At 34.8% G+C, this 14,016-nt stretch overlaps 1 protein-coding gene across 1 annotated transcript in view; it reads right to left on the reverse strand.

Moving 5' to 3' along the window:
* Positions 1-2,569: 2,569 nt before the first annotated feature.
* Positions 2,570-14,016, reverse strand: part of LOC127831375 (ubiquitin carboxyl-terminal hydrolase 19-like) — a 75,106-nt gene continuing 63,659 nt past the window's right edge. The window contains exons 25-26 of the mRNA XM_052356344.1: positions 10,933-11,099; positions 2,570-9,499 (exon numbers count right to left, since the gene is read on the reverse strand). Coding sequence (XP_052212304.1) covers positions 9,096-9,499; positions 10,933-11,099 — 571 coding nt within the window. The 3' untranslated portion in view covers positions 2,570-9,095. The remainder of the gene's footprint in view (positions 9,500-10,932; positions 11,100-14,016) is intronic.

The following is a 14,016-nucleotide window of genomic DNA, read 5'->3' on the forward strand; positions in this document are numbered from 1 at the left end:
TCGAAATCTTACAGTTACAGTTTGTTAATGAATATTGGTCAGGTTTAAGCCATCAACACAACAAACAAACGACTGGTTTCAAGTTCAGAACGATTGACAAATAGTCTGAGTTACTGTCGTAAAAAACAAGACCGTAGACACAAATTGGATTCGATTCTTGTTTTTGTCAAACCTTGAAACTCAATAGTGGACTTAGAGCACCATTAATTATGGGCGTTGCCCCCTTACAGTGACACTTATGGAACTGTCAATGGTTCATTTGCGCTGCAATTCATTCAATAGTCGATGTTAGGACAACGTCTAGTTAATGAGCCTTTTTTCCACGCGAAAAGCATTTCCCAGCCTTTAAGCTGTGGTTGATAAAGGAGATTTCGTATATGATTCAATAAGAATAAGTGTTTATTATATAGAAACTTCTGTTATATAAAACATCTAAACCTACATAGAGAAAATTGTAGTAAATAAAACTTTTTCATTGTTGTGCCTATACCATAATAAACGCCAATTGTGTGTTATTTTACATAAACACAGTATAAATAAATTGTATAATGGTTATTAATTGACATCATTGTATTACATCATAAAATCGTTTGCTTGCCCTGTTCCTAAGTATGCGCAACGGCAACATTAAACAGGTATTTCAAATTTAAACTACGTCTGTTCTATCGAAACAACGCTTGGTGTAAATCACAAATAAAGGTAAGCGCACATTTAATATTATCATCAACAAATCATTGTTGCCTTTCCGGCATCAACAAACATTACATCTAAATCAGCAGTGCACCTCGGTTCAACCAACCCACTCACTAACACGTCAATACATACGTCATTAAGCATGTGCACGTGCATATGTTTTTATCAATGTTTCTATTAGCATGAGGCGACATTGACGACCCGTAAATGACTGATTTTGTCAGATATTGTTAAGAATTACACAGGGTTGCAAAATACATGATGCTCCGACTTTATTACAAACAGACTACTACATCAAAGTGCTTGCTTATAATTTTTTGCAATTTTTTTTCCATAAAGAGAAATGTATCCAGATACCTGCAATCACTATTTTTGAGCTGGTGTCAAACACAATTGTTTTCTAATGTAAAATGGAAATGACTCTGGTTGCCTGTTCTGATCACAGGCAGCAGTATCATAAAAAAATATGCCCCCCCCCCCGAGCTTACCCCAGGGGTTCCAGATTGTTAAATGTACACCTATTGTGTATGGTTTTACTTTTCAACAACGAATATTGACAAAAATACATAGTTTTAAAAAATAACCCTCGTATAGGTATTATATATACACAAGGTATGAAACGCACTATATGCCTATTGCTGAAAGATTGTGGAACACTGGAAGTGACCTTTTTCATCGAAAACACAAATGTTCCCATGCAGTTGCCGACAAAATGCAACTGGATTCGTTAAAAGACAGTAAAAGCAACGAGATTACACTACTAACCGATCTCCTGCTCGGCTAATAACTTTAATATTCAATTAAATTCGACTTTCTCGCTATATGTCACTCGGTGTTTCAGCTACACATGTACACCATTTTAATTTTATAACGCGTCATCTGGTTGGTTGTTCTCATTGTGTTGGCCAATGATATGGCGTTTAAGAACCGAGCATTCAATCGACAAAATATGACAGCAAAACACAGACATATAGCGAGAAAGTTGAATTTAATTGAATATTAAGGTTATTTGCCGAAGAGATGATCGGTAAGGTGTGTAATTACGTAGCTTTTAATGTCATTTATTGAATCCAGTTGCCTTTGTCCGGCAAGTGCATGAAAACATGTGTGTTTTCGATGAAAACGGTCACGTCTCTTGTTCCACAATCTTTCAGCAATAGGCATATAGTGCGTTTCATACCTTGTGTATATATAATACCTATAAGAGGGGTATTTTTTTAACTGTTATTTTTTGTCAATATTCGTTGTTGGAAAGTTCAACCACACACAATAGGTGTACATTTAACAATCTGGAACCCCTGGGGTAAGCTCGGGGGGGGGGGGGTATGGTCCGGGGGGGGGGGGAGGTATGGTCCGGGGGGGGGGGGGGCAATTTTTTTTTATAATACTGCTGCCTGTGGTTCTGATCTTACCCATACAAAAAGTCCAAGATGTGTATGTCATACACAAACTGTGAAGGTTGGATAATCAATGAAGTCTCTATATTTAAATTACCATTTCTAACATTGCCATCATTTCCTTTTGTACTCGCACCGTAAAGGCAATAACTGTTGTGCATATATTTAATTTTAGACCATATGACTGTTAACAGCTTTGATGTGTAACACATAAACATATGCTGTCAAAGTTGTTTAAGATTGGAACATTCAATTATTTATTTACTTGTTCCTGTCCATAACATAGTCGAGTTTTTCTATAATTATTATAATTTATTTTTTATTCGACGGCTTACATAAAAAGCAATTATCTTATATCTCTAAGAAATCTTTACAAATAAGGTTGCTTAAGTGCTGCAATAACAGGTTTATTTCAAGTGCTGTGCATATTTAAAGACATCTCAGCTGGTGTGTTGGTTTTTAAAGACAAGAAGCAACAGTTACAAATGTGTTCAATTGCAATGAACAATTTATTATGAAAACGTGTTTCACCTAAAAAAACAGCCAAGAACTGTGATGTGACTGCAAAAATAAGTCAAATTGTACACATGATATAAGCAAAACGATATCACATCTTTAACATAAATTCAGTAAAACATGTATATGAAAAACACATAATAAGAGTATCAATTAAATGAAATTCAAGTTGTGACAAGAAGATTGTATAGAACTTTTTGTAGAAAACAGAAAAATTTAACAGGAAAATGTAAATGTTATTATATTCTAGACTGCTTAATATGCAAGTACATATTTAAAGCGGGTATATACGATCTTGTCAAATATTTATTTATTAATATAAAATGTGTAAAAACTTGTTATACATATCTTTCAATATAAACTAAAATAAAAGTTAAGAAGAACATGTGTCGAAAAATGCTAAATAAGCCAGATATTTAATTCTGATATCGAAAAAGGCTGTACAGCCGAATTCGCCAGCATGTATATCATGCATGTACGATGTGAATCTAAATTTAGTTTAACGGTTCATTTGAAATTCCTGCAGCGATATCGATTCATACGACACACGAACACTTACTAAAAAGACGAATGCATCGGTTATTGTAGGAAAATAATTACGAATTATCTTCGTCACAATCGGCTCGGGACGCTAATTTGTATTTGCTGTATTTTATGAAATTCGTCTTAAATGTATCATTTTTCTTGCATATTATGTGTTATTATAACATATTTGTATCAATATTTTACAATTCAGCACACATAAAAATCGTATATACCCGCTTTAATGCAATATAAACATACTTGTACCAAGTATACAATACCATTATGATGTTCAAAAGCAAATGTCCAAGAATGATAGATAAGATGATATGACCTAAAAAATATCTATTTAAAAAGTGTCTCCTCTTAAAACTGGGCCTTTTATTTTAATAAGTCAATTGATATAGTTGGGTGACACAAAAAAATGGGATTACAAAACTGGTCATTGGCAAGTGTTATCGAATTACAAAGTCAGAAGAAAATCAAGGTCAAATCGAGGTTGGTCGATTTTGGAGGCTTAGCAGCTACTCTTTGAATATACCAGTGATGCAAGACTGGCAGTAAGTGCTAGCAGATACAAACAATTTATGTCACTGTGTGTCACAAGACAGAACAAGAGATGTGTTTGTCAGAAACACAATTCCCCCTATTGCGCCGCTTTGAAGCCATAAATTTGACCTTTGACATTGAAGGATGACCTTGACCTTTCACCACTCAAAATTTGCAGCTCCATGAGATGCACATGCATGCCAAATATCAAGTTGCTATCTTCAATATTGCAAAAGTTATGAAGAAGGTTATGAAGAAGGTTAGTTTTGGTTAAAGTTTTTAAATTTGTTTTTTTGACCTTTGACCTTGAAGGATGACCTTGACCTTTCACCACTCAAAATGTGCAGCTCCATGAGATACACATGCATGCAAAATATCAAGTTGCTATCTTGAATATTGCAAAAGTTATGACCAAGGTAAAAGTTTCGGTTAAAGTTTTGGAACACACACACACGCACGCACGCACGCGCGGGCGCGCACACACACACACACACACACAAACAATATACCCCCGTTCTTTCGATCCGGGGGCATAAAAACCACTTTTGATTATACCTCAGGCAGCAAGTTGTCAGGGGCCAAAAAAGGACCCTGACAATCCTTCAGGACTAAACTGTACTGCAGTGCTTTAGTAAAGACACCTGGTTTGGGGACACTTGTCAACAGGGGCATAATTTGAAAAACAAATAATCTAACTATATAAGTCTGTATAACGCATTTAACATCACCACACTGGCGTGGCAAATTTTTACCCCAAAAGCATAATTTGAAAACAAGAGGACCATTATCTGATTTGACATGCAAATATTACAGTTATGGGCATTTTTTATCTTAAGAGAATATAATTTCTTTAGAAATTTTGCTTGCCTGGACAACCAGTATTTGATGTAACATAAATATCAAAGTATGGCCTTTGTTGAAGAGAATTTTTTTGTGAAGATGGAATTGTGGCTGTATTCAAGAGTATTTCAGAAATAACATGGGAATCACTTCACCAACTCGTCCTAGAATAGCTGGTTTTCCAGTACTAAGTGCACATACTTATGCCAGTAGCTTACCACTGCCCTACTTGAATCAGAGATACAGAGGAATGGCCCTATCAAGGCTTGTATGATCAATTCCCACAATCTGCTATTTGCTATATGGCAATATTGAAAATGTGCCTCCTGGGCCAGGTATTCTTTGAACAAAGGGGTCTGATTTGTGCAGGACCTCTTGATTATACTCGATACTAAATATGAGAGTAGTGGGCTTTGCAGTTTCAGTCAAGATTTTTAAAGATTTTCAGCATATATGTATATATTAAATTAGTGACACCCTGGGAGAGGCCACTTTCAATCACAGGCACATTAATTAAATAAACATCAAGATGATGCTACAAACCTTATATGAAAGCCCTGGATAAAGGTTCTTTTTAAGGTTTTCTCAAAACATGTCAAAGAAAAAGTGGTGACCCTAGGGCAAGTCCAGTTTTGACCCCATGGGCATAATTTGGAGAAACTTTGTAAAAGTCCTCTATATACCAAATATGTTTATATCCAACATGAAAGCCTTCAAGATTGCAGCTTTAGATTAATAGATGTTCACAGTTTTACCAATATACATCTCTGTCAAACTAGTTCACCTTAAAAGTGTCCACTACGGACCCCAGGGACATAATTTGAACAATCTCTACATGATGATACATACCAAATAAAAAAGCTCAGGATTTTGCAGCTTCAGATAAGAATATTTCTCTATATTGTAAGTCTTTATTAAATAAGAGATCCCTATGATTTTGCCAGTTTTACCCCATGGGCATGATTTGAACAAAGATTGTAGAGGACCACAAAACAATTTTACACATCAAACATAAAAATTGTCATTTTTAAACTCAATTTCTGGCATCATAGCCGAACTGTTTGAATCTTTAAAGAAAAAAATCAAAACAACATTCCTGTGATGTATCTCAAATTTTACCCAGCGGTACATTAGAAGATTGAAGAAAAGATGACGGATACACGTCACCTACACATCACGGACGGACAGATGATGGACATTAAGGGATACCCTTTTAACTCACCTTGAGTCTGTTGCACTCAGCTGGGTTCAAAATTCATTGGTAAATTAAACACAAAAAAATAATATAAAATCAGGATTGCAACGCAATTTTTTTTGTTCAGATCTATAGCTTCTGTTCTTTGGAACTTCATAAAAGCATAAACTAAAATGAAGATATTGATTCAATTACATGAATTAAGCAGTGGAGTGTATAATCTATATTTACTATAAATAGCTATCGACAACATTACTATGAATGATGTGTTGTCATTTTGCTTTGCTTAGATTGAATAACAGTAACCAGTTATCTTCTCAAGAGGCATTTTTAACAGATAAGCAAAACACAACGAAAAACAATTGTTAGAGATTACAAAAAGAAACTATACATTAATAGATATAATCATATAGCATTGTCAATGTTGTTTGTTCTATCACATGCTCTGTTCACATATGATGCAATAATGTGTGCATAAAAGAACTAAAAAATAAGTTAATTTGATTTTTTTAACCAAATACAAATTAAAGATTCCATATACAACAACTTCACAAATGCACCAAATTATGCAAGGTAGATTCAATTGTGTACTTAAATAAATGTGTAAAAAAATTAATAAGCCAGCTACATGTTGGCAAAATGTTTAGCTGATGGTCAATAATTCTTGTAATTATTTTACAAGAGCACCACCTGTATGTTTGGCTTTTGACCTTGACCTTTGCCCAAGATTGGAAACACCTTTGACCCATAAAGAATTATTTTAACATTGCATGATGTTGGTAAAGCCAAGATGAGCTGTTTTGTGACAAAATTTGACCTGTGACCTTTAAGAGTGACCTTGACATTTGAGGAATGGAAGAGATTTTTACACATTGAAATGTCTCCAAATAGTGAACATTTGTGATATGTTATGAATAAATTGCCAACATTAAGAGCTTTGACAATCTGTTTTATTGTCTGATTAACCTTTAAGTTTGAATATGACCTTTAAGGGAAAGAGACAGATGTTACACGCAACATATGGTCCTATTATATTGAATATTTGTGGAGTTATTTAAATATTGCATGACGAATAATGAAATAATAGTTTGGCCATGGAGTTTTATGGCCATATTTGACCGTTTAATTATCATTTTATAATTGTGACCTTTACACATTAGAAAGGGATCTGGGTTTTACAAGCGAGACACTGTTTCCATTATGTTGGTCTTTTAAGGTAGTTAATTTTTACAATTGCCTGATGAAATGACATTGTTTAAGTTAGAACAAGATGTATTATGGTCACAGTTTTCCTCAAACTGTAATTGTGACCTTGACCTTCAAGATAGAAAGTCTTTTTATGCAACACACTGTGCCCTCATGCTGGTCATTTGAGGCAAGGTATTTTAGAATTCCATTATTTATGATAATTTATAGTAGGGACAAGCCGTTTTATGGCCAAAGTTGACAGCTCATCTTCAAGAATGACCTTGACTTTCGAGGTACCGGTAGATAGACAGGTGATATATGCAACATGCTATCTCCTCTTGGTGAACATTTGTGGAAGTTATTTTTAAATTGCAGGATACAATCTAAATGATGAAGATACAGTCAGAATGTGCTTTTTATTGCCAAATTTGACCTTTGTTCTCAAAATGTGCCTCGGACCTTTGAGGAAGAGAGATGAGTGTAACACGTGAACTGACTGTAGTCTTATGATGGTGTGCATTTGTGGTTAGTTGTTTTAAAAACAATGTAGTATGACGAATGTAAAAAGTACAGTCTGGACATGTCATGCTCGGATACACACCTTTCACGCATGTGTGACCTGACCATTGAGGGAGAGAGACCAGGTCTACGTGCACCATCCCTATATATATGACGGTGAATATTTGTGGAAATTACTGAGTTACAGTCAAAAGAGGCTAGGAAACAATCATGCACACACACTTAACCATTGTTACTGCTTTATAGAGCTTGTAAAGCAAGCAGGCTAGACAAAAACATAAAAAAAATATGAAAAATATTTTACTTTCCAAATTGGCATGCTTTTCCATATGGCAATTATTTTACTATTTTCATGCATTTAAGGGAGGAGTGATCATAGCATATTTGTTAAGAACTTAAAATTTCCAGATTTTATTTTATTGATACATTTTGAACATTACCCACATGACAAAAGCACCCCACTTAGAGAATGTATACAAAAAACAATTCTAATAATAAATGCAAATCACACAAAAATTGAATGCATTATTTTTGCTTTAGATGTCCTACATATACATGAAACTCATTTCACATATACTTATACATGTAAATGGATTCCAGATGAAACATTTGAGCAAAATGTTAAGAAAACAACAGATGTGTTTGTCAGAAACACAATGCACCCTATTGTGCGCCTTTGAAATAAAATTCCAATACCGGTATATCATTTAGCAGGTTTAGAAATTTTCTTCCTTTTGAAGCTTATTACTTCCCTTGGATTGTATTTTTTTACTTTTGACATTGAAGGATGACCTTGATCTTGACCTTTCACCACTCAAAATGTGCAGCTCCATAAGATACACATGCATGCCAAATATCAAGTTGCTAACTTCAATATTGCAAAAGTTAAGGCCAGTGTAAAAAGTTTTCGGACGGACGGACGGACGGACAGACAGACAGACAGTTCAAATGCTATATGCCACCCAAACAGGGGCATAAAATCAACAAAAATGAACAATACTCAAAATGTAATTACAAAAGGAGGGACACATTTTTTCAACAATAACAAACCACTTCAAACTGTTCCAAGAAGGTAAATTGACTACGGTAGTTAGTCAATACCTTTTATATATGCTTTTCATTTTGTAACTAAACAATCATATATAAAGATTACAACAAGTAAGTCTCATTGTTTGCACATTTAATGTTTTTCGTTCAATGAACGTATTTATTTTGATTTTTCTTTGCATTTAACAGTATTTAATAGCCTGCAATCAGTTAACCTACTCATGATACTCTTTGTAAGCTGAGGTGGTCTATGCTATTTACTACTACTAACTTACTAAGTACACATACTTGAGCCAGTAACTGACAAATATCCAACTTCAATCAGAAACAACATGACCTTTTTTGATAATGACCATGACACCATATGGTGCAGGGTATTTGTTGTGAGAAGGTAAACAATCTACATTATGCTACTTACATTTAAAGTTGCAAAAGACTACATGGAGTGACACTGTATGGACATGCTTTGTTTCTGTGTTACATGTCATAACTTGTAAATAAATGTATAAGAATTAAAAATACATGTGTCATTAACTGTTTAAATCGCTAAAGCATGTTTACCTAAAATCTTGATTTAGAAATATACATTTTCATCACAACAGTTCTTGGGTTTATAACTCATGTAATACCTAATCAACAGCATCCATGTCAGTGTATTCTAACTCTGGCTTATTATCATCATTATTTAAGTCATTCTCAAAGACGTCATCTTTTTTTTCATCGTCATCAAGGTCCAGTTCAGGTAACTCTTCAAGATTGGAGGAAGAAGTTGTGTCAATTTCAAGTCTTCCACTTCGCCCTTCAGCTAAATTATCAGGACCATTATCAGAACTATAAAAGTTGCCTTCTTCCCCAATTTCTTCAGCTGCATAATCTAATTCTTCGTCGACCAAGGTTTCAGTTTCCAAGCCAACAGAAGGAGGGGGCACAAATACTTTGCGTCTCCGGTAGAACAGCAAGTAGGCAGCTTTAGTGACCACTGCCTTCTCATGATTCACAGTTGACACTCTACTATCATCACACAGTCGCCACCCTGAAACAATAAACCCATAATTGACTGCTCAACTGTTAAAGTTGCTTGGTTTTTAATCTTTTATATCCAAATGATCATTAAATGAAAATAATTGTTGGATTGAAATTTAGTACTGGTTTTAAAACTTACTTAATTGAAGCGTAACAAGCGTGTCTGCTTGTCATAAAATAGCTTGTTTATAAGTCTCACGTACACTGTTCTAACAGATATATTAATTTGTGTTCAGATGATGGCACAAAATTGGAAACAGAACGAGTCTTCAAAATGCCATAAAACCACATCTGGCGTAAATATTTATCTAATTTCATTAAAACATATCATCTGCAATCTCTAGTTATGTTTACAGGTAAGTTACCAACACAAAAATTAAAGCTTAATACCTCTATCAAAACATTGAGTTAAAACAGTTAATTCTTTGTTTAGCTACAGTGACCTTAACCTTTATCAAACTAGCCTAAAATGAAACCTAAAGCTACATCTAAATGAAGGCAAACTACAACAAAATGTCAGTACAATACCTTTTTCCAAACTTGAATGAAAAATGCACTTGACCATGGCCTGTCTGGCCCTAAATATGTCTGCAGGTTAGCTAACTACAGACACAATTACCTAGTACCATCTCCTCCTAAACTTAAGTTATTGTGAGGAAATCATGTTTCTGCTTTTAACAGTGACCTCGACCTTGGCCAAATAGCCCCGAATGCAATCCTAAGAAAGGTCCTCAAAACAAAAATTGTAAATTCAATACATACATCGAAATCAAATTTTTTGACCAGAATGTTTTTCTATTTTTGTCACATTTATCTTGACCTTGACCCAAGAACCTAAATACAAGGATTGTCTCCTTTCATGTTTGCTATATCCAAATGCCACCATAATTGTTTAATGAAAACATAATTTGTTGACAGAAAACCACCAAAAACAGAGAGCAGACATTACTTTTTCAAATTTTTTATTATTCAAGGGCCATCATTGAAGACTGCTCCAGGCCATAAGGTTAAATATCAAACTTGGTTGAGTTATTAAACCAATACATTTTTTGCGCCAAGTTTGATGATGACACTATTACAATTTTTCACAAAGAGAGCAGACAATGTTTATTTTGCTTTTTTTTAATAAATATTTCAAGTCCATATGTTTCAAGTGCTTCATTTGATCTGACTGGTTATCAAACTTGACTGACAAATTATGCCACAAACATTTTCATGGTTGTCCAATTTAAACTTTTTTTATACATATTTAGTTGAAAAACAAACTTCATCCATATTGCCCCCAGTCATGCCGTTAATATGGTTTATGACTGCTTCATAGCAGGAAAAAACTAAAAGTAAGGTAAGTTAAGAGTAGAATATGCTCGGCAAAAAAACTTCTTTTTGCTGAGGACTTTTTTTATAAATATTAAGCTAATCCTTTCCCAACAGCAATTTGCTTACCAACTTCACTCTGGCCAGTGTTTGACTTATCGGCACATCTCACGTAAGATGTGTAGTGACCTCCCAGAATGCCCCCATGGTGATTCACCACTCCATACAAGTCGTAGATGGGAGGTGGCTCATCCCTTGGCCTGCTGCCCACGTAGTAGGACGACATGTCCAGTCCCCTGAAATGCAATCATTTACAATATTGATATCAGCCCCGCTCTTGGTACACAGGGCACAATGCATGTGCATAAAGTGTTGCCCCTCTTGGTACACAGGGCACAATGCATGTGCATAAAGTGTTGCCTCTCTTGGTAGACAGGGCACAATGCATGTGCATAAAGTGTTGCCCCTCTTGGTAGACAGGGCACAATGCATGTGCATAAAGTGTTGCCCCTCTTGGTAGACAGGGCACAATGCATGTGCATAAAGTGTTGCCCCTCTTGGTAGACAAGGCACAATGCATGTGCATAAAGTGTTGCCCCTCTTGGTAGACAGGGCACAATGCATGTGCATAAAGTGTTGCCCCTGATTAGCCTGCGTGGACTGCACTTTCAGCTTTTATGGCATTTTTCCTTTCAAGGAAGTTTTTTCTTAGCAAAAATCCAGTTGAGGTAGAAAGTGTCCTCCCTGAAGTGGGAAGTGCACAGGCTGATGTGGGATATCTTAACACGCATGCATTAAGCCCCATTTTCTCCAAAACGCAGCTCATTGTTATCATAATATTAGGCACACAGTCCAAATTAATATCTGTCTGCTGTGGCATGAAATGTGAGTTATTAAAGCACGGCTGGCATGTAGTTGCAAATGTGACCATGTCATTTTGTTTCTTTGCACTATATCTTTTCATTTAACAATTATTTGCCTTCTTGTGATTATTTTCCAGAATAAAGACAGAAAATTCAGAACAGTTCTTATAAGCTTCAGTTACTAAGTCTGACTGTATTTAGCACTAACCAGGTATAATACAAATATTATTAAAAACCTCCAGGCCTGTTCACAGATGTATTCATATATTGAGAATGCAAGAATTGAAATGCAAAATTCAATACGGGATTTAAAATCAGGCCTACTATGGTTAAAGCCTGAGGAAAACTTTTAAACAGATAATAAAAGCTTTGTTAAACAGAAGCCTTCTAGCAATTAACATCCTAGCTTTTATGAATGATTAAAAACAGTATGAATAAAAATTAATCTTGTTTCAATGTCATTAAGCTATTGGCCTCTGAAGCCCAGGACTGCATGCACTTTCCATTTCTAAGATGCTTAAATGAAGAATGATAGTAATTCAATATTGAAATAATATCATAAAATACTCTTACTGTAATCTTGAAATACTCTTCAGTATAATAGAACACTAATCACAGTATTGACCATGTTAACAATGGCTTTGAAATTATAGAACAAAAAATGTACTTGCAAACAACTGATTCAAGTTAAGGTGTTAATTATTGCAGGAACAATTATATTCAATTATTACAATAACACCTTTCTTAATAATGACAATGCACTCAGTGTTTAATGTTAAGGCTTGTTCAAGTAAAATGCCAGCGCATTCGGAGACAATGTCAATAGTGTTTACAGGAATATCTCATGTAATGATACTTTGTGAAAACCATTAGACAAGCCTGCAGAACTTAATAGACAGCAACGAACTGTAAAACCCAGGGGCTAACAAGACACAGGATTGGATAAATGTTGGGACACTGTGAACATTTGGTGTAAATGACAATTAGATAATATAATGTGGATATTGTGAGGGAGGATACACAGTAAAAAGTAAAGCATCCCCTTCATTCTTAAGATAATGATTTCATTGTTTACAAATCACAGGCACAAAACTTTGAAGGTAACCTATCAAAACTAATTGAAGTCAAATGTGTTTGCAGCAGCGTTTAATTACTATTACATTAAATTACTGCGGGGTGACTGCCAAATATTATCTTTAAGTAAACAGATTTGTTTTTACTTAAAACAAGATCCTGTGATTGATACACACCACATGCCCATGGATTAGCATTGCAACAAAGCACATACAAAGTTTTTCTACTAAAAATTGAACAGAAATTGATTGATAAGGATCATAAATGGTCAAAAACAGCATAAAGTAAAGTTACCAAGATAAAGTTAATAAAGACAGGGATGTTTGAATGTCCTGGTAGGCTGGTACAAGATCAAGGTAAAAGAGTTTGGGTGAAATTGAAACTGTTATTTTATTAAGACAACACATATATATAGTCAAGTGTTTCTGATTGACAAAATGTTAAAATATAGTTGCATCGGAATCCTGATTTCAATGATTTTTAATCCAAATTGCCAGTTTTACAGCAGTACATTTCAGATTACTAAGAGAAACTATGAAACTTTTAGAAAACAATATAAAAAGTAGGAAATTGTAAGAGTTTCAAGAAAAAAACTTGTCGATCGTTTCTCTGCAGCAGTTTTAACATAGATTTAGATGTTTTAACATCAAGCAAGCCTAGTTGAACCTAAACAATAGTAAAATACATATTACTTAATTTGTGACATAAGGAAATTGGAAAATTTACAAGAAGAGGGCAATGTGCCATAACTTGCGTTCAATTAATTGCCTGTTATAAAAGTTCTCAATAATTTACCAGAAACACCAAAACCTGATAAAATAAAAAGTCAAGACACTAAGCAAAGCAAATCAAGTTGACAAATGTAATAACAACACCTAAACAAGGGCTGTTTGTAAAACATGCATGCCCCCCATATGGACTGTCAGTTGTAGTGGCAGCCATTTTGTGAATACGTTTTTTGTCACTGTGACCTTGACCTTTGACCTAATGTAAGTTATCATCCGGAAACCATTGTACTATTTCAAGTCACTGTGACCTTGACCTTTGACCTAGAGACCTGAAAATCAATCGGGGTCATCTGCCAGTCATGATCAATGTACCTGTGAAGTTTCATGATCCTAGGCATAAGCATTCTTGAGTTATCATCCGGAAACCATTTTACTATTTCGAGTCACTGTGACCTTGACCTTGTGACCTATCAAGAGCTGTCAGAGGACAGCGCGCTCGACTATTCGAGTGCTTGACAGTATAACGTAAGCCATCATGGGGAAATTGT

The sequence above is a fragment of the Dreissena polymorpha genome, chromosome 5 (genome assembly GCF_020536995.1).
Source record: "Dreissena polymorpha isolate Duluth1 chromosome 5, UMN_Dpol_1.0, whole genome shotgun sequence".
NCBI classification, from domain to species: Eukaryota; Metazoa; Mollusca; class Bivalvia; order Myida; family Dreissenidae; genus Dreissena; species Dreissena polymorpha.